General features: G+C 38.1%; 1 protein-coding gene across 3 annotated transcripts in view; it reads left to right on the top strand.

Moving 5' to 3' along the window:
• RANBP9 (RAN binding protein 9) overlaps positions 1-18,182 on the top strand; it is a 173,388-nt gene that overhangs the window by 151,272 nt on the left and 3,934 nt on the right. For all 3 annotated transcript variants that reach the window (XM_078368328.1, XM_078368329.1, XM_035294871.3), the window contains 5 exons: positions 6,735-6,925; positions 8,203-8,350; positions 11,809-11,930; positions 13,804-13,955; positions 17,564-17,675. In XM_078368328.1, the coding sequence (XP_078224454.1) occupies positions 6,735-6,925; positions 8,203-8,350; positions 11,809-11,930; positions 13,804-13,955; positions 17,564-17,675 (725 nt within the window). The remainder of the gene's footprint in view (positions 1-6,734; positions 6,926-8,202; positions 8,351-11,808; positions 11,931-13,803; positions 13,956-17,563; positions 17,676-18,182) is intronic.

The following is an 18,182-nucleotide window of genomic DNA, read 5'->3' on the forward strand; positions in this document are numbered from 1 at the left end:
GGCTCTCTTTTGGTTCCATATGAAGTTCAAGGTGTTTTTTTCCAGTTCTGTGAAGAAAGTCAGTGGTAGCTTGATGGGGATAGCATTTAATCTGGAAATTACTTTGGGCAGTATAGCCATTTTCACGATACTGAGTCTTCCTAACCATGAACATGGAATGTTTCTCCATCTGTTTGTGTCCTCTCTTATTTTGTTGAGCAGTGGTTTGTAGTTTTCCTTGAAGAGGTCCCTTATTTTCCTTGTAAGTTGTATTCCTAGGTATTTTATTCTCTTTGTAGCAATTGTGAATGGCAGTTCGTTCTGGATTTGGCTCTCTTTAAGTCTGTTATTGGTGTATGGGAATGCTTGTAATTTTTGCACATTGATTTTATATCCTGAGACTTTGCTGAAGTTGCTTATCAGTGTCAGGAGATTTTCGGCTGAGGTGATCGGGTCTTCTAGATATACTATCATGTCATCTGCAAATAGAGACAATTTGGCTTCCTCCTTTCCTATTTGAATACCCTTTATTTCTTTTTCTTGCCTGAGTGCTCTGGCTAGAACTTCCAGTACTATATTGAATAGGAGTGGTGAGAGAGGGCATCCTTGTCTAGTGCCAGATTTCAAAGGGAATGCTTCCAGTTTTCGCCCATTCAGTATGATATTGGCTGTTGGTTTGTCGTAAATAGCTTTTATTATTTTGAGATACATTCCATCGATACTGTGTTTATTGAGGGTTTTTAGCATAAAGGGCTGTTGAATTTTGTCAACGGCCTTCTCTACATCAATTGAGATAATCATGTGGTTTTGTTTTTGGTTCTGTTTATGTGGTGAATTACGTTATAAACGACTAGCATATGTTGAACCAGCCTTGCATCCCCGGGATGAATCCTACTTGATCATGATGGATAATCTTTTTGATGTGCTGTTGCAGTCGGCTTGCCAGTATTTTATTGAAGATTTTTGCATCTATGTTCATCATGGATATTGGCCTGAAGTTTTCTTTTCTTGTTGAGTCTCTGCCAGGTTTTGGTATCAGGATGATGTTGGTCTCATAAAATGATTTGGGAAGGATTCCCTCTTTTTGGATTATTTGGAATAGTTTCAGAAGAAATGGTACCAGCTCCTCTTTTGTGTCTGGTAGAATTTGGCTGTGAACCCATCTGGACCTGGGCTTTTTTGTGTGGTAGGCTCTTATTGGCTGCCTGAACTTCAGACCTTGTTATTGGTCTATTCATAGTTTCAGCTTCCTCCTGGTTTAGGCTTGGGAGGACACAGGTGTCCAGGAATTTATCCATTTCTTCCAGGTTTACTAGTTTATGTGCATAGAGTTGTTTGTAATATTCTCTGATGATGGTTTGAATTTCTATGGAATCTGTGGTGATTTCCCCTTTATTGTTTTTTATTGCATCTATTTGGTTGTTCTCTTTTTTTTTTTTTTTTTTTTTTTTTTTGAGACGGAGTTTCGCTCTTGTTACCCAGGCTGGAGTGCAATGGCGCAATCTCGGCTCACCGCAACCTCCGCCCCCTGGGTTCAGGCAATTCTCCTGCCTCAGCCTCCTGAGTAGCTGGGATTACAGGCACGCGCCACCGTGCCCAGCTAACTTTTTGTAATTTTTAGTAGAGACGGGGTTTCACCATGTTGACCAGGATGGTCTCGATCTGTTGACCTCGTGATCCACCCGCCTCGGCCTCCCAAAGTGCTGGGATTACAGGCTTGAGCCACCGCGCCCGGCCCTCTCTTTTCTTTTTTATCAGTCTGGCTGGTGGTCTATTTTGTTGATCTTCTCAAAAAACCAGCTCTTGGATTTATTGATTTTTTGAAGGGTTTTTCATGTCTCTATCTCCTTCAGTTCTGCTCTGATCTTAGTTATTTCTTGTCTTCTGCTAGGTTTTGAGTTTTTTTGATCTTGCTCCTCCAGCTCTTTCAGTTTTGACGATAGGGTGTCAATTTTGGATCTCTCCACTCTTCTCATATGGGCACTTATTGCTATATATTTTCCTCTAGAGACCACTTTAAATGTGTCCGAGAGATTCTGGCATGTTGTGTCTTCGTTCTCATTGGTTTCAAAGAACTTTATTTCTGCCTTCATTTCATTGTTTATCCAATCAGCATTCAAGATCCAGTTCAGTTTCCATGAAGCTGTGTGGTTCTGAGTTAGTTTCTGAATTCTGAGTTCTAACTTGATTGCACTATGGTCTGAGAGACTGTTTGTTATGATTTCTGTTGGTTTGCATTTGCTGAGGAGTGATTTACTTCCAATTTTATGTGGTTAGTTTTAGAGTAGGTGTGATGTGATGCTGAGAAGAATGTATATTCTATGGATTTGGGGTGGAGAGTTCTGTAAATGTCTATCAGATTTGCTTGTTCCAGGTCTGAGTTCAAGCCCTAGATATCCTTGTTAATTTTCTGTCTGGTTGATAATATTGACAGTGGAGTGTTAAAGTCTCCCACTATTATTGTGTTGGAGTCTAAGTCTCTTTGTAAGTCGTTAAGAACTTGCCTTATATATCTGGGTGCTCCTCTATTGGGTCCGTATATATTTAGGATCGTTAGCTCTTCTTGTATCGATCCTTTTACCATTATGTAATGGCCTTCTTTGTCTCTTTTGATCTTTGTTGCTTTAAAGTCTATTTTATCAGAGACGAGAATTGCAACTCCAGCTTTTTTTTGCTCTCCATTTGCTTGGTAAATCTTCCTCCATCCCTTTATTTTGAGTCTTTGTGTATCCTTGCATGTGAGATGGGTTTCCTGGATACAGCACACCGATGGGTTTTGGCCTTTTATCCAATTTGCCAGTCTGTGTCTTTTGATTGGTGCATTTAGCCCATTTACATTTAGGGTTAATATTGTTATGTGTGAATTTGATACTGCCATTTTGATGCTAGCTGGCTGTTTTGCCTGTTAGTTGATGCAGATTCTTCATTTTGCTCTTTAGCATTTGGTATGTTTTTGGAATGGCTGGTACTGGTTGTTCCTTTCTATGTGTAGTGCCTCTTTCAGGAGCTCTTGTAAAGCAGGCCTGGTGGTGACAGAATCTCTGAGTACTTGCTTGTTTGCAAAGGATTTTAGTTTTCCTTCACTTCTGAAGCTCAGTTTGGCTGGATATGAAATTCTGGGTTGAAAGTTCTTTTCTTTAAGGATGTTGAATATTGGCCCCCACTCTCTTCTGGCCTGTAGAGTTTCTGCCGAGAGATATGCTGTGAGTCTGATGGGCTTCCCTTTGTGGGTGACCCGACCTTTCTCTCTGGCTGCCCTTAGAATTTTCTTTTTTATTTCAACCCCGGTGAATCTGATGATTATGTGCCTTGGGGTTCCTCTTCTTGTGGAATATCTTTGTTGTGTTCTCTGTATTTCCTGGACTTGGATATTGGCCTGCCTTGCTAGGTTGGGGAAATTTTCCTGAATAATATCCTGAAGAGTATTTTCCAGCTTGGATTCATTCTCTTCGTCACATTCTGGTACACCTATCAAACGTAGATTAGGTCTCTTCACATAGTCCCACATTTTTCAGAGACTTTGTTCATTCCTTTTTGTGCTCTTTTCTCTAATCTTGGCTTCTCGTTTTATTTCATTGAGTTGATCTTCGACTTCTGATATCCTTTCTCCTGCTTGGTCAATTCGGCTGTTGAAACTTGTGCATGCTTCGCGAAGTTCTCGTGTTGTGTTTTTTAGCTCCTTCAATTCATTCAGATTCCTCTCTCAGTTGTCCATTCTTGTTATTATTTCCTCAAATCTTTTTTCAAGGTTCTTAGTTTCTTTGCATTGATTTAGAACATGTTCTTTTAGCTCACGGAAGTTTCTCATTACCCACCTTCTGAAGTCTGATTCTGTCATTTCATCACACTCATTCTCCATCCAGCTTTGTTCCCTTGCTGGTGATGAGTTTTGGTCCTTTGTAGGAAGCGAGGTGTTCTGGTTTCGGGTGGTTTCCTCCTTTTTGTGCTGGTTTCTCCCCATCTTTGTGGATTTTTCCACCTGTCGTCTGAGTAGTTTGTGATTTTTTGATTGGGTCTCTGAGTGGACGCCCAGATTATTGATGATGAAGTATTTCTGTTTCTTAGTTTTCCTCCTAACAGTCTAGCCCCTCTGCTGTACGACTGCTGAGGTCCACTCCAGGCCCTCCTTGCCTGGGGTACACCTGTAGCAGCTGCAGAACAGTGAGGGATGCTACCAGTTTCTTCTTCTGCTATCTTTGTCCCAGAATGATGTCCACCAAATGTCAGTCTGATAGTCCTTTTTGAGGTGACTCTTTGGATATACGGGGGTCAGGGAGCTGCTTGAGGAGACGGTCTGTACTTCATAGGAGCTCAGGTGCTGAGCTGTGAGCTCTGTTGTTCATTCAGGGCTGCTAGGCAGGTACGTTTAAGTCTGCTGCAGCAGAACTCATAAAACCCCTTTTTTCCCTCAGATGCTCTGTTTTGGGGAGTTAGGGCTTTATTTATGAGTATCTGTTGCACTGTCCTGCCCAGCTAGGAGGCAGTTTAGTCACTATTTGCCTGCCGAGGCTCCTCCCTGCTGCCATGGGGTTGCCCTGTTGCCGTGGGCTCTGCCTTGCTGTTGCCGAGTGTAATTCCCTGTAGTCCTGCTTAGATAGGTGTGGTTAGAACTGCTGTGGTGATGGTGGCCCGCCTCTGTATTGGTGGACTCTCTCTGTTATGGCGGGTTGCCTTGGTAACGGCTGGCTGCGTCAGCAATGGAAGAGTACCTCAGTAGGGGCAGAATGTCTCGGTAATGGCGGATGCCCCTCCCCCACCGAGCTGCACCGTCCTGGGTTCAGCTGTGCCCACCGTGAAACTCTCAACCCTGAGTGTTTTGAATCGCCGTTTTGTTTGTCCCTGTGGGGGTGGGACCTGCTGAGCCTGATCACGTGGCTCCCTGCCTCAGAGCCCTTTTGTTTTTTTTCTTTAAGTTGAACGGGTGACTCTCTCCCAGGTGTTTCAGTGGCCTGCTGAAAGGGCACTGGGATCTGTGTGATTTCCCGTGCAGCGACCCACTGTGCTGGCTTAAACATCGCTCCCAGGAACCTTCTGGCCTGGCTCACTGTCCAAGTCCCATTTAATCATCAATATGCTAATCTGCCCTCCCAAATCTCAAATTGCCGGTTTAACAGGGCACCCAGACCAGTGCGTTTTGTGCGGAGTGCCGCTGCGCCGCCAGCCAAAACAGCTGCGCTGGCTTCCCGTGTCTCTCCTACACCTGGGAATTTCCCCATTCTGTGGGCAACAAAGATCCGTCTAGAAATGCGCGTGCACTCACCCTCTGCGCCTTCACTGAGAGCTGCAATCCTGAGTTGCTTCTACCGTAATGTACATTTAAATAACAGGTTATGAAAAATACTTTTGTGTTAAGGACCATAAGCAAAAGATTTCCTTTGCTATGTATTTGCTCTTATCATTCTATTTTTATGTTTAAAAATGTGAAAATCTTCTTTAGAAGATTGGTGTCTTATTATCCCTGCTGAAAAGTAAATTACATTTAATCTCTGTGGCATTTAAAATATACATAAAATGTAACCATTTTTTACATTCACAACATTGTGCTCCACAACTTCTCCATCTTTCCAAACCAAAACTCTCTATTAAACACTAACTATCCATTCCTCCCCACTAGCCCCTGGAAACCACCATTCTACATTTTACCTCTATGAATATGACTACTCATATAAGTGGAATCAGAGTATTTGTTCTTTGTGAGTGGCTTATTTTAGTTAGTGTAATAGCCTTAAGGTTCATCTTTATTGTAGCATGTATCAGAATTTTCTTCTTCTTTTTTTTTTTTTTTTTTTTTAAATATAGAGATGGGCTTTCACCATGTTGGCCAGGCTGGTCTCAAACTCCTGACCTCAGATGATCCGCCCACCTCGGCCTCCCAAAGTGCTGAGATGACAGGCATGAGCCACCGCACCTAGCCAATTTTCTTCCTATTGAAGGCTGAATTGTACTCCATTGTTTGGATAATACTGCATTTTTTTATTTATCCATTCACCCACTGATGGACACTTGGTTTGCTTCTGCCTCTTGGCTATTATTAATAATTCTGCTATGGTGTAGGTGTACAAATATCTAAGTCCCTGCATTTGATTTTTTTGGTTATATACCTAGAAGTGAATTTTCAGGATCATATGGTAATTCTGTGTTTTACTGCTTTTTAAAAAATAGCCATCCTGATTTGATAGTTCTAATTGGTTTTATGAATCTGTTATTTTAAAAATTAGATGTTATTGAGCTTCAGATTTCAACTCTTTAAGCAACTTATTCTTTGTAAGTCAAATGACAGAATTGTTTTGCTTTAGAGTAAGTAGAAGTTTAAATAAGAACCATTTTGGTTAAGGCGTTGGAAATGGGACAGGTAGGGAGAAAGGCTGTATTTTACATGTATCATATATACATAAGATCATAGGCATAATTGGACCTACTACCAAGTTCAAATGTTATTTTGATTAAATTACTTGTAGCTAAACAAAATGGCGTTCATGTCTTCTTATAGGTAAACTTCCATTTAGTAAATCTTGATTAAAGGGGGTAATATTATTGTAATATCTATTGCATTATACTCTTGTTTTTCTGGAAATTCTAATATTCTAACCAATAAAGTATAGGACACTGTATTTAATATTTTTAGCTTACTATCTAAAGACCAATCTGACTGATAAATAAAAGTTTAAAAAATATTTTAGAAATCTGTTGCTATTAAGTAAACGAAAGGCCATTTGAAGATGATGTCTTAAGTATGTTTTTCTTTTCTCCTGTAGAGTACGTCAGTTTATAGAAATGGTGAATGGTACAGATAGTGAGGTACGATGTTTGGGAGGCCGAAGTCCAAAGTCTCAAGACAGTTATCCTGTTAGTCCTCGACCTTTTAGTAGTCCAAGTATGAGCCCCAGCCATGGAATGAATATCCACAATTTAGCATCAGGCAAAGGAAGTACTGCACATTTTTCTGGTGAGATTTTATCTAATGACATTATTTTGAGATTTTTCCTCTTTATAATCTTGAAACTTTTTCCTTTTTAAAATCTGTATGTTTCTTTTGTAGCTGTTGCAAATGTGTATACTTAAGATTTTCAAAGTGAAAAATTGTAGGTTCAGATTTACATGTTCTCAGTACCAGGAAGTAACTTGAACAGTTGTTTCTGAGAGTAGGTTATTAGCAGACCTTCATAAATGAAAGTCAGCATTCAAAATGAGTAGTCATTGAAATTATATTATTGATATTTAATAGTGTGAAAAGGTAATTGTGTGTTTTAATAAAATATAAATTTAAAGGCAATCCGGCTGTGATATCTGATTACCACACCTAGCTGGGCTGCCCCTGCCTCCCTACCCTCAACCTTTCCCAACCAAGCCTCTTGCAAAAGTCAGCTCTGCCTAGTTCATTTTCTCCCATCCATTTTTTGGCTCACCAGTCTTACTGTCTGTGACTTTGGCTGTTCTCTTAATTAAACCTCTTCCCCTTTCTTGACTTTTGTCACAGGTTTTGTGGTTTTGTTTTTGTTTTTTCTTTAAAGAGAAGGAGTCTGGCAATGTTTCTAAGGCTGGTCTCAAACTCCTGCCCTCAAGTGCTCCTCCTGCCTCAGCCTGCCAAATTGCTGAGCTTATAGGTGTGAGCCACCATGCCCAGCAACAGATTTATTTGTGATGCTTCGCAGTCTTCTGTTTACCCAGCTCTTTAATTCTGCATTTCCCAAGATGTTATCATTGTACATTTAACATTCTTAAACTAGTCAGATAGTGTTGCTTTTCCTTTCATGAAGTAACACCATTGCTTTTTCTCACTTCAGTTTATCCTCTTTTCTGCATTACTTCCTCTCAGTTTATTTACATCTCTATTCTGTACCACAAGTATGATTCTCATGTCTGTTCTTAGGCACTCCTCTTGAATATCATACAGTCACTTCAGGCTTGGACAAATTCTGAGCCTCAGTGTATTCATATGTAAAGTTGGGGTAATGATCATATTGCCATTTTAGGGGGATTGTGAGGATTAAATGAAATCTGTAATTAAGCCTTCAATAAATGCTAGATGAAGTAATAATTAAGATCTCCCAATTAAGTATTCTTAGTATCCTTTCAAAGAAATTACCTGTTTACTATTTACATCATCCATTGACTTGCCTACGTTCTAGAAGTCTTAAATACAAAATGAACGTGGAGACTTATTTACAACCTCATTAATAAATTAGTGTTTGTTTCTGTTTCCATGTGGTATCTTTTTCTCAGGTTTTGAAAGCTGTAGTAATGGTGTAATATCAAATAAAGCACATCAATCATATTGCCATAGTAATAAACACCAGTCATCCAATTTGAATGTACCAGAACTGAACAGTATAAATATGTCAAGATCACAGCAAGTTAATAACTTCACCAGGTAAGTAATTTCACTAATTTTTGCATTAATATAAGCAACCTAGTTATAAGTGTAATCATTGTAATAATTTTGAAAGAACTTGAATTACATGACCCACAAAGGGGCTCTGGGAGTTCTTAAGCCCTCAGAAAATAAAAGGGGAAGGAGTCAGTTCCTCAAAGGTTTTTAGTCTCCTACTATGCGAATGAGCTCTTTCCTTAGTTTCTTCCTCTTCTCGACTACGCTTTTCCCTCTAGTAACGTTTTAAGGACAAATTCAGGACTCCATGCATTGTCTTCCTGCCAGCCACAGAGCTAATACAGATGATCACATAAATGCCATTTGTTAGGTTTTCACAGTACTTAAGACACAGTAGTATATTTAACCTCGAATGGTAACATAAGATAAATTTACAACTAATTTTTTTCTCTCCGTGTGTTTTTTTGGTGTAAATGTGTAGAATGTTTTTTAAGTTCAGAACAACTAACTTTGCAAAGAATCATTTTTGAAAGCCTGTCTTTAAGTAGCTTACATATAGCAGATGTCTAAGTCATTTAGTAAACAATGTGAGGATAGTTTTGAGGATTTGTTGGGGACCAAACATTATGCCAGGTAGGGTATCTGATTTCAAAGAGCTTTGCAAGAAGATATATCTCAGTCAGTGTCCTATGACCCTTGACATACTCACGTTTAATATTTATGAAACCTAAAAGTTCATGAAGTGAAATTTTTTGAATTGAATACTACTGTGCAGAAGCAAATTCTTGTGAATTCACCCTGCCCAAATCATCCAGAACTGAGTTAATTTAATATTGGTTTGGGCTCTAACAAATCGGTTGGTTACACTGCATTTTCAGGAAATGGCCATCATCAGTGTAACATTTTCTTCTTAAAGGAGAGAGAACCTAAATTTTAGCATGGAATCTTAATGGAAATATGATTTTGGAGAAAGGAGTCTATGTTAAAAAAATCTGTATTTGAAAATTTGGAGAGTAATCAAAATTTCTGGGTTATGTCACACACGACAAAAATTACTGAAGTGATGGTATGTGTGATTGATACAACTTATAATGGAGAACCACAAAAGTGTATGAGAATGGCAGAAAAATCATCTTTCACAGCAGAGATGATATATTGGAAAATATAAAATCAAAATATAGTTTAAAAATATATGGAAATTTAAAAAGTTTTAAGTACTTCATCATGCTTATAATAAAGTACATTGGTACTTTATCATTGATCGAGGGTTCTGCTATTGTTTGAGGGTGAGATTGCAGGCAATTTGTGAGTTTTTTCTTAAATACTGTTCCCACAGCAGGAAGTTGCTAAACAGATCTATTATGACCTGAGTTCAGGGAAGCAAGCTTAACTGAAGGGTCTGATGACACAGTATCCCCCTTTGTCTGGCATATAAAATGTAAAGAAAGTACTTTTGAACTGCTTTAAACTATAAGTTATTTTGTAGTTGGTAACGGCTATCTTTACAACAGTACTGTGAAGTAGGCAAAGATGGTATTAACTTTTTCAACCATTTTACAGATGTAGAGCCGGATGTCAGAAAAGTAAATGACTTTTTTTCCTTAAGGTCAATTAATAGTAGCTATTAAGTTGCAGAGCTGAGGCTGATTTTCAGGATTTGACTTGCAAACTTGTGCTTTTTCCTTAATACCGCCCACTAACTGAAATGTTTATCTTCCTGCCCTCCCTTGCCTCCAGTATAACTTCTGTCCAGGCTGAGAAAATTCAAGTTCAGATGTCAGTTTTTCCAAGATGTTTTCCTTGATTTACATCCCCATCAAATGTGTCATGTTTTGTGATTAACTTTCATCTTAGTACTGGTCATAATTACTCTGTAATATAATACTTTCATTAGCTTTTCATAGGTTGTTTGCTACAGGGAGGCAGAGGCTGTTTCATAATTTCTTTCGCACCTAACAGGGATAATACCTCAGAGGCTCTTAAATGTGTGTTAAATGAATGAGTGCCTTTCAAATACTAAATCGAGTTATAAAACAAAAAAAAGTTTAGTATTTTTTAGAAGACCATTGAAAGCTGTGATGGTAAGGATTTTCTTTTTTTTTTTTTTAAGTTTGGTTTTTCTTACCAGTTTTTGAAGTTTGTCAAGATTATAAACAAGCTTTCCTGATTGAATAAGTCTTCTCTGGAGTCCTAGGGCCATCCATATCCCCCTTTTCCCTAGATCGTTCGTGTTTGTTTACCTTAAAGATTTTACTAACAGGAATGTATGCATGTACACACACACACAGCCCCAAGGTGTTACAATTTGTTACCTCTGCCGATATTACACATAGTGGTTTTTGCTTCTCTGTTATTTTTTTTCTGCAAATGAATATATAGTGCTTTTGTAATGAGAAATGTCTTTTTTATCTAAGCATTTCCTAAATTTTCATCAAGTGTTTACTTCTAGATTATATAATTATTACCTGGATCTTCATAGGAGAAATCCTAAAGATTAGATATTATTGCTTATAAGAGTGCGGATGGGTCTGAAGGACGTACATTGATATGTATGTCCAAGCTTAAATATGTCCAAGTACAGTTATTGCCACACAGTTATTCATTGAGTGTGGAATGAGTGAAAACTGTAAACTAAGACATCCGTTTAAAAATTAAAATTCATTAGCTGGGTGGTGGTACGTAGCCTGTAGTCCCAGCTACTTGGGAGGCTGAGGCAGGAGAATCGCTTGAACCCGGGAGGCAGAGGTTGCAGTGAGTCGAGATTGCACCACTGCACTTCAGCCTGGGGGACAGAGCAAGACTCCATCTCAAAAAAAAGAAAGAAAAAGACAAAAATTAAGATTCAGCTATACTTAAGCCAATAAGATAGACTATGAGAGAAAAAAAGGGTCATGTGGTAGAAAGGGATGAGACAATGAAATGGAGTTGTTTTTTAAGTTATAACTTAACCTTGAAAGAGTGTATATTTTTAAATATTGAGGACAAATGCTAGAATGCTATTTAAAAATAGCTTAGAAGTGGTTGAGTATGAGGTCCGGAACAAGGTGAAGTGGGTTCCATGAGTGAGATGTATTTGTTTTGAGAGTGAGGTTTTCCCCTTACATGCTGGAAATGAATGCTAGGGGCAGGGGGAGAGGGCTGGCTGGGGAGATGGTGGGGCAGCAGTTGATGAACGAAGACCTGCAGATCTGAGTCTAAAAATTAATAGGATTGTGCGGAAGTATGATTTCTCCATATTGACGTAGAGTCATAAAACCACTACATTTTAGCATATGTACTTTTTTCTTCCCTTACCTCCAGGGGTAAAAATGTGTTAAAAGTTAGCTACGTGTTTGGCTTTGAATACCTTCAAGATTTAACTAAATACCTTTTTTTTTTGCAGATTTCTATTGCCTTATAAAGTTAGTTTATTCGTAGGCTATATAAGTTCAGTAGTGATTTATTTTAAACTAAGCTGCAAATATGATATTTCTAAAATTAGGTTTGTTTTTCGTTTTCAGTAATGATGTAGACATGGAAACAGATCACTACTCCAATGGAGTTGGAGAAACTTCATCCAATGGTTTCCTAAATGGTAGCTCTAAACATGACCACGAAATGGAAGACTGTGACACCGAAATGGGTCTGCAGTGATATTTCTTACATTTTTAATAAAAAATGATGGCTACAAGGTTATGTTTTTACTTGTACTGATTCACAGCTGATGACCATAAACCAGATTTAAAGATGTATGTGCTGTAGGACTTGACAGTAATGCATAGCACTTAAACTCTCTTGTTTGAGTGGGCTGCTAGAGAAAGTAGTTACCTTTCAGCTACAGGCAGTGCTCTTCGCTGAATTGCTTAGGCTCAGCTTTAGTGCTGTCACTGATGCAGCAGTACTGACTTACTGATGCTGAGCCTCCAGGCTATTTTAGGTTGGGAATGAGAAAACTTATTATATTTCAGTATAGTCAGTAAGGCCAAATGGGCAGATGATTTTACAAATTCTTTTTTTGGAGATGGAGTCTCGTTCTGTTGCCAGGCTGGAGTGTGGTGGTGCCATCTTGGCTCACTGCAACTTCCGCTTCCCAGGTTCAAGCAATTCTCCTTCTTCAATTCAGCCTTCCGAGTAGCTGGGACTCCAGGAACATGCCACCACCTCTGGCTAATTTTTTGTATTTTAGTAGAGACACGGTTTCACCTTGTTGCCCCGGCTGGTCTCAAACTCCTGAGCTCAGGCAGTCTGCCCGCCTCGGCCTCCCAAAGTGCTAGGATTACAGGCATGAGCCACCATACCTGGCCTACAAATTCTAATCAGTATTTCTTAAATGTGTTTGATGTAAACATATGTGACTATACATAGTACTATCCCTGGTATATGGTAGGTGCTTAAGTATGACCTCCCTTACCAAAAAACAAAAAAAAACTTACCACCAACAAAATTATGTGGCTGAAAGACAAATTAGCATGCATAATTTTATTTTGTAGACAACTTACGTTGCAAATTGTCCCATCAGCAAACTATCCCATCAAATGGAGAATGAAAATTATAGATTATTTGTTGGAATTCCATGGCAGCATTAGATTTCTTATTATTTTGAGATGGAGCGGTATTAATAAAATTATTTTTTAAAAAGAAATGCAGATTTGTTTTACTCCTCAATATCAGCCATCTCAGTTTCCAAAGGGTAATTTAAGTATAGTGATAAAGAGCAGGAGTTCTAGAGCCAGATTACCTAGAGTTGATTTCTGCAACTGCCATTACTAGCTATGTGACCTTGGAAAAATTACTTAACTACTCTGTGTCTCAGTTTCTTCATCTGTAAAATGGGTATAATAATAACAACCTCGTAAGTTATTGTGCAAAGAAAATGAACAGTCTGAAAAGCTAATTGCACAAAGTGCTTGGGAAATATTAACCATCATCATCACCATTACCTGCTTCATGATTTATATATTATTAGCAATTTATACAGTTAAATTATTTTGTTGTCAAGATATATAATTTTCTCAAAGTGGTATTTTTCTAAAAGCAGTGCATTTAATCTTTTCTATTAGTATAATATGCTGTCTTCTGTATTTTTATTGTAGTCATTTTGCTTCTCTTAGCTTTCAGGAACATTTTTTCACCTCTATTATATCAGTTAAGGCAGACTGAGAGGGATTATTAACTGTTCTTTTTTTTTTTTTTTTAAATGTTGCTTAATACAGTTTTAGGAAATTACACTTTTTCTAAAATTTTTTCTGACATAAGTACACTCTATAACACTGAAAGGTTGTCCTCGCTCAACTTCATGCTAAATACTGGATCCTAGACTCTTGAGAGCTAAATAAAGCATATCTTTTAGCTGCAGTTTCATATTAAATTGAAAATGAATTTTTAATAATCTGTGCATTTAGATGAAATATTAGGGAATAGTTACTAAATGTACAAAATGTTATAAGAAATATATGGTCATGTCTTCATTATACTCCATTTCATAAGGTGGTAAAATACTTGTCTTTTTCTTACAGAAGTTGATTCAAGTCAGTTGAGACGTCAGTTGTGTGGAGGAAGTCAGGCTGCCATAGAAAGAATGATCCACTTTGGACGAGAGCTGCAAGCAATGAGTGAACAGCTAAGGAGAGACTGTGGCAAGAACACTGCAAATAAAAAAATGTTGAAGGTGAATATATTTTTTGTTGAAAAATTATAAATGCGTCAAAGGAACTAAAATGTAGTTTTGTGAAAAATTGAGCAGTGTCCTAGAAATTCCTGGTAGGGAACTTGGACCTGACCTTCCCCTTGGCTCCTTGCCCATTTGAGAGTAGAAAAGTTTGATGAAGTTAGGCAGTTGTGATCTACTGGAAAGAGAATTGGACTAAAAGCAAAAAAAAAAGATTAAATCCCAGTACTACTGCTTATCAACATTGTGTGTCCTCGTTAACTCAGTTTAATTCTTAGGTTTATTTTCTCAACTGTAAAATCAGCAGTTACCAGGGTATGCAGAGAAAACTATGAATTTGAAATACTATTTTAGTAAATGTTGTTCATGGTTATAGCAATTTGGATGTATAAAACATGGTTCTTACTTTGATGGGGATTAGTGAAGAATTGGGTCACTTTTTATGACCAGAATAGTTAAAATGCATTTTAAAGTCTCTTCTGGATTGTTGTCCATGAGCTAGCTAGTAGGATGGATACAATTTAATTCAGTAAAGTAGCCACAGTTTTGTGTACCAGTTGAAGGTGGAGGGGCTTTCTCCTAACTGAAGTCAGCATTGCAGTTGTGTAGAGATGTAGAGCTCTTTTAACAGTTGTTCATTATAAACATTTTCTTCTGAATATTCTGGAAGAAGACTGAAGAGTTAAAGGGGAGATGAATGTAGTGGCCTTGAGACTGATGTTTGGGTATGGAGGACAGGGCAAAAGATGACATGCTCACTGGAACATTTATGATTGTTAGATTAGAGATGCTCAATTAGTGACTTTTTAAATTTGGAAAAATCTGAAATCTGAAACAGCACAAGCGTAGGACATAACATACTTGCGTGGCCTAGGATGGGCTTTAGAGCTGCCTGCAACACACCTCAAGATAAAGGCCTGCAGTTTTATATTTCCCTAGCCAAGATGGGAAGATAGGTGTATTTATCATACTTCATACTTCATCTACTTGATAGTATAAAAACTGCTGTTTCTAGTGGTTACCCTGAGGTATCAAAAAAGTTAAATTATTTTTAGGCTAGATAAAACACAATTGGTGGATTTTGTAATTGAAAAAGTCAAATCACAGTATATCTGGAAAATGACTATCCACATTTGCCTTAGAATATTAAGATTTTCATGAAGTCAGATTGTCTTATAACTCCTCCCCCCTTTTTTTTTTTTAAAAAAACTTTTTGTAGAGATGAGGTCTCAGTATATTGCTGAGTCTGGTCTTGAACTTCTGGGCTCAAGCGATCCTTCTACTGTGGCCTCTGAAAGTGCCAGGTTTATAGGCATGAGTCACCATGCCAGGCCTAACACTTCCCCTTGTAAATATTTATCTTTGTTGTGTGTGTGGTTTTTGTTTTTTTTTTTTTTTTTTGGAGACGGTATCTCACTCTCTCGCCCAGGTTGGAGTGCAGTGGTGTGATCTCAGCTGCAGCCTCCACTTCCCGGGTTCAAGCGATTATCCTGCCTCAGCCTCCCGAGTAGCCGGGACTGTAAGCAGGCATAACGACGCCCAGCTAAGTTTTGTATTTTTAGTAGAGACAGGGTTTCACCATATTGGCCAGGCTACTCTCAAGCTCCTGACCTCGTGATCCTGCCCACCTCAGCCTCCAAAATGCTGGAATTACAGGCATGAGCCACCAAGCCTGGCCTTAAATATTTATCTTAATGACTATGCCTCCACTGTGTAGCACCAAGGTAGTCAATGTATGTTTATTAAATTGAGGTAGAATTTATTTGAAAAGTATAACAGATTTTTCCACATTAGGGATTTTCATTATCATGCAACTTTGTAGAACTTTTTCTGGTACTAGGAGTGCTATGAAAAAACTTAACATTTAGGCTCTTTATTAAGTTATTTTAAGGTGTCTAAAATTATCCATTTGGAAAACTGAGTACTTCTTTGGTAGGTACTGAGGATGTTTTAGGTCAGTTGATTTCAACATATTTGGTGTCTGACTCCTTTAAAAATTATTAAAGATTCCCAAAGAGTTTTTGTTTATATGTGCTACATCTATCCATATTTACTATATTCAAGTATTAATTCAGCTACTCAGGAGGCTGCGGCAGGAGGATCACTTGAGCCCAGGAGTTCAGGTTCAGCCTGTGCAACATAGTGAGACCTTGTCTCTTAAAAAAAAAAAAATCGGAAGAGTGGCACTGCTTTATAGTTTTTTGTAAGTCTCTTTAATGCCTGGTTTAATAGGTGAGCTGTATTCACATATAGACCAGACTGCATTCGGGCTGTTGTGATATCACATGTCATGTACCTATGGAAAACTCCACTGTATAGTCATGAGTAAATAAGAGAGAAAAGGGCAAGGAACATCTTAGTACTACTATTATAAAAATAATTTGGGGCTGGGCACGGTGGCTCATGCTTGTAATCCCAGCACTTTGGGAGGCCAAGGCAGGCAGATCACCAGCTCAGGAGTTTGAGACCAGCCTGGCCAACATGGCAAAACCCCATCTCTACTAAAAAATAAAATAATTAGCTGGGTGTGGTTGCACATGCCTGTAATCCCAGTTACTCAGGAGGCTGAGGCAGGAGAATCGCTTGTATCCAGGAGGTGGAGGTTGTAGTGAGCCAAAATTGTGCCACTACACTCCAGCCTGGGCAACAGAGTGAGACTGTGTCTCAAAAAAAATTTTTTTTAATTAAAAAAAAAAAAAAGTTTTGACTTCACAGACCCCCTCAAAGGTTCTTGGACCCAGGTGTCCCCAAACCATACTTTGAGCACTTTGTTTTAGGGCATATTTGGGAATGTGAAATTTTTTTTTTAAGAATTCTTAGACTTTTTTACATTAGGTCATCTGACTTGGTTTTCTCATTAAAACTTTTTGCTAATTAAGCAAGATGAAGACAGGTTTGATTTATGTAGTCCCTTTGAGAATTTAAGATTATATTCTATTAGCTTACTTTGTGTTTGATTCTTATTTACATGAAGCTCAGAAGATGGCATTATATGGCCAGTTCTCAAAGATATTCCTTGGTGTTATGTGTGAAGATATATAATCTTCATCTAAAGAGTATAGATGGCTTTGATTTTGCACGTCTAACTTCTGAGCAAATGCCAGCTACTTTCAGAGACTTTCTCAGTATTCTGAGCTGCTTCCGTTCTCATTTCTCAAACTTAATCTAGAGGATAAGATGAGTAACTGACCCACCTTATAAGTAGCCAAAGAACAAGGCTGGGTAATTGGAAGGCAACATGGAGAGAAACAGGTTTAGAAACCATTCATTCCACTTCTCTTTGTCACTTCTGTTCACTTGTAATTGTAGGGTTTTTTAAATATCTCATTTTTAGGTTTATATAAACTTTTTTTTTCTATGTTGTGTTTAGGGATGGGAGGAAGATGAATGAGAATGGCTGTACACAGGGAAAATAAAAATATTTGGCTTTGCTGCATAAATAATTTAATTGTTCAGAAATGTAGAGTGTCCTAGTGCTAGGAGTAAATGGGTTTAGAGGTTACAGTAGTCTAATGCCTGGAAGCCGTATTTTACCTCTCACCTTGGAAACATTTGTGAACATAACAGTTGAACTATTTGAATTAAAACCAAATCCATGTTTTTAACAGGATGCATTCAGTTTACTAGCATATTCAGATCCCTGGAACAGCCCAGTTGGAAATCAGCTTGACCCAATTCAGAGAGAACCTGTGTGCTCAGCTCTTAACAGTGCAATATTAGGTAAGTAAAGCCAAATATGGCACAATTTCAAGTAGATTCTCTGAAAATTTAAGAGAGTGATTCTGCTGGCATTTGTACTTTGGTAAAATCACAGGGAAAATGTTTTCTACAGTTTTAAAATATTAAAAAATACCTAAAATATAGAATCCCTCCCCCTTTAATTCTAGATTGAAATGGATTCAAATAATATAAAAACAGTAAAACTGGGTACAACTTGGGATATTTGGGAAATAGAAGTTTTTGTCTGCGTATGTAAGCATTTCTGGTAACCATGAATGTCTACTTCTCTCATTGTAATGAGAGATTTGGTGGTCCTTGTGTATAATTCAGAATATTACCATACCAGAGACATTCTTTATAGCCCTCTTTAGTGAAAGGCATTTTCTGCCACTGATGTCTAGGCTGAGAATTGGGTGGCGTTCTCTAGTTCCTAGTTTGGCTGCTGTAGAAGGAATTGGAGAATGTTAACAAGAACATAGTATAATAATTGTCACAAGAGGCTAGAAG

The sequence above is a fragment of the Callithrix jacchus genome, chromosome 4 (assembly GCF_049354715.1).
Source record: "Callithrix jacchus isolate 240 chromosome 4, calJac240_pri, whole genome shotgun sequence".
Taxonomy (NCBI): domain Eukaryota; kingdom Metazoa; phylum Chordata; class Mammalia; order Primates; family Cebidae; genus Callithrix; species Callithrix jacchus.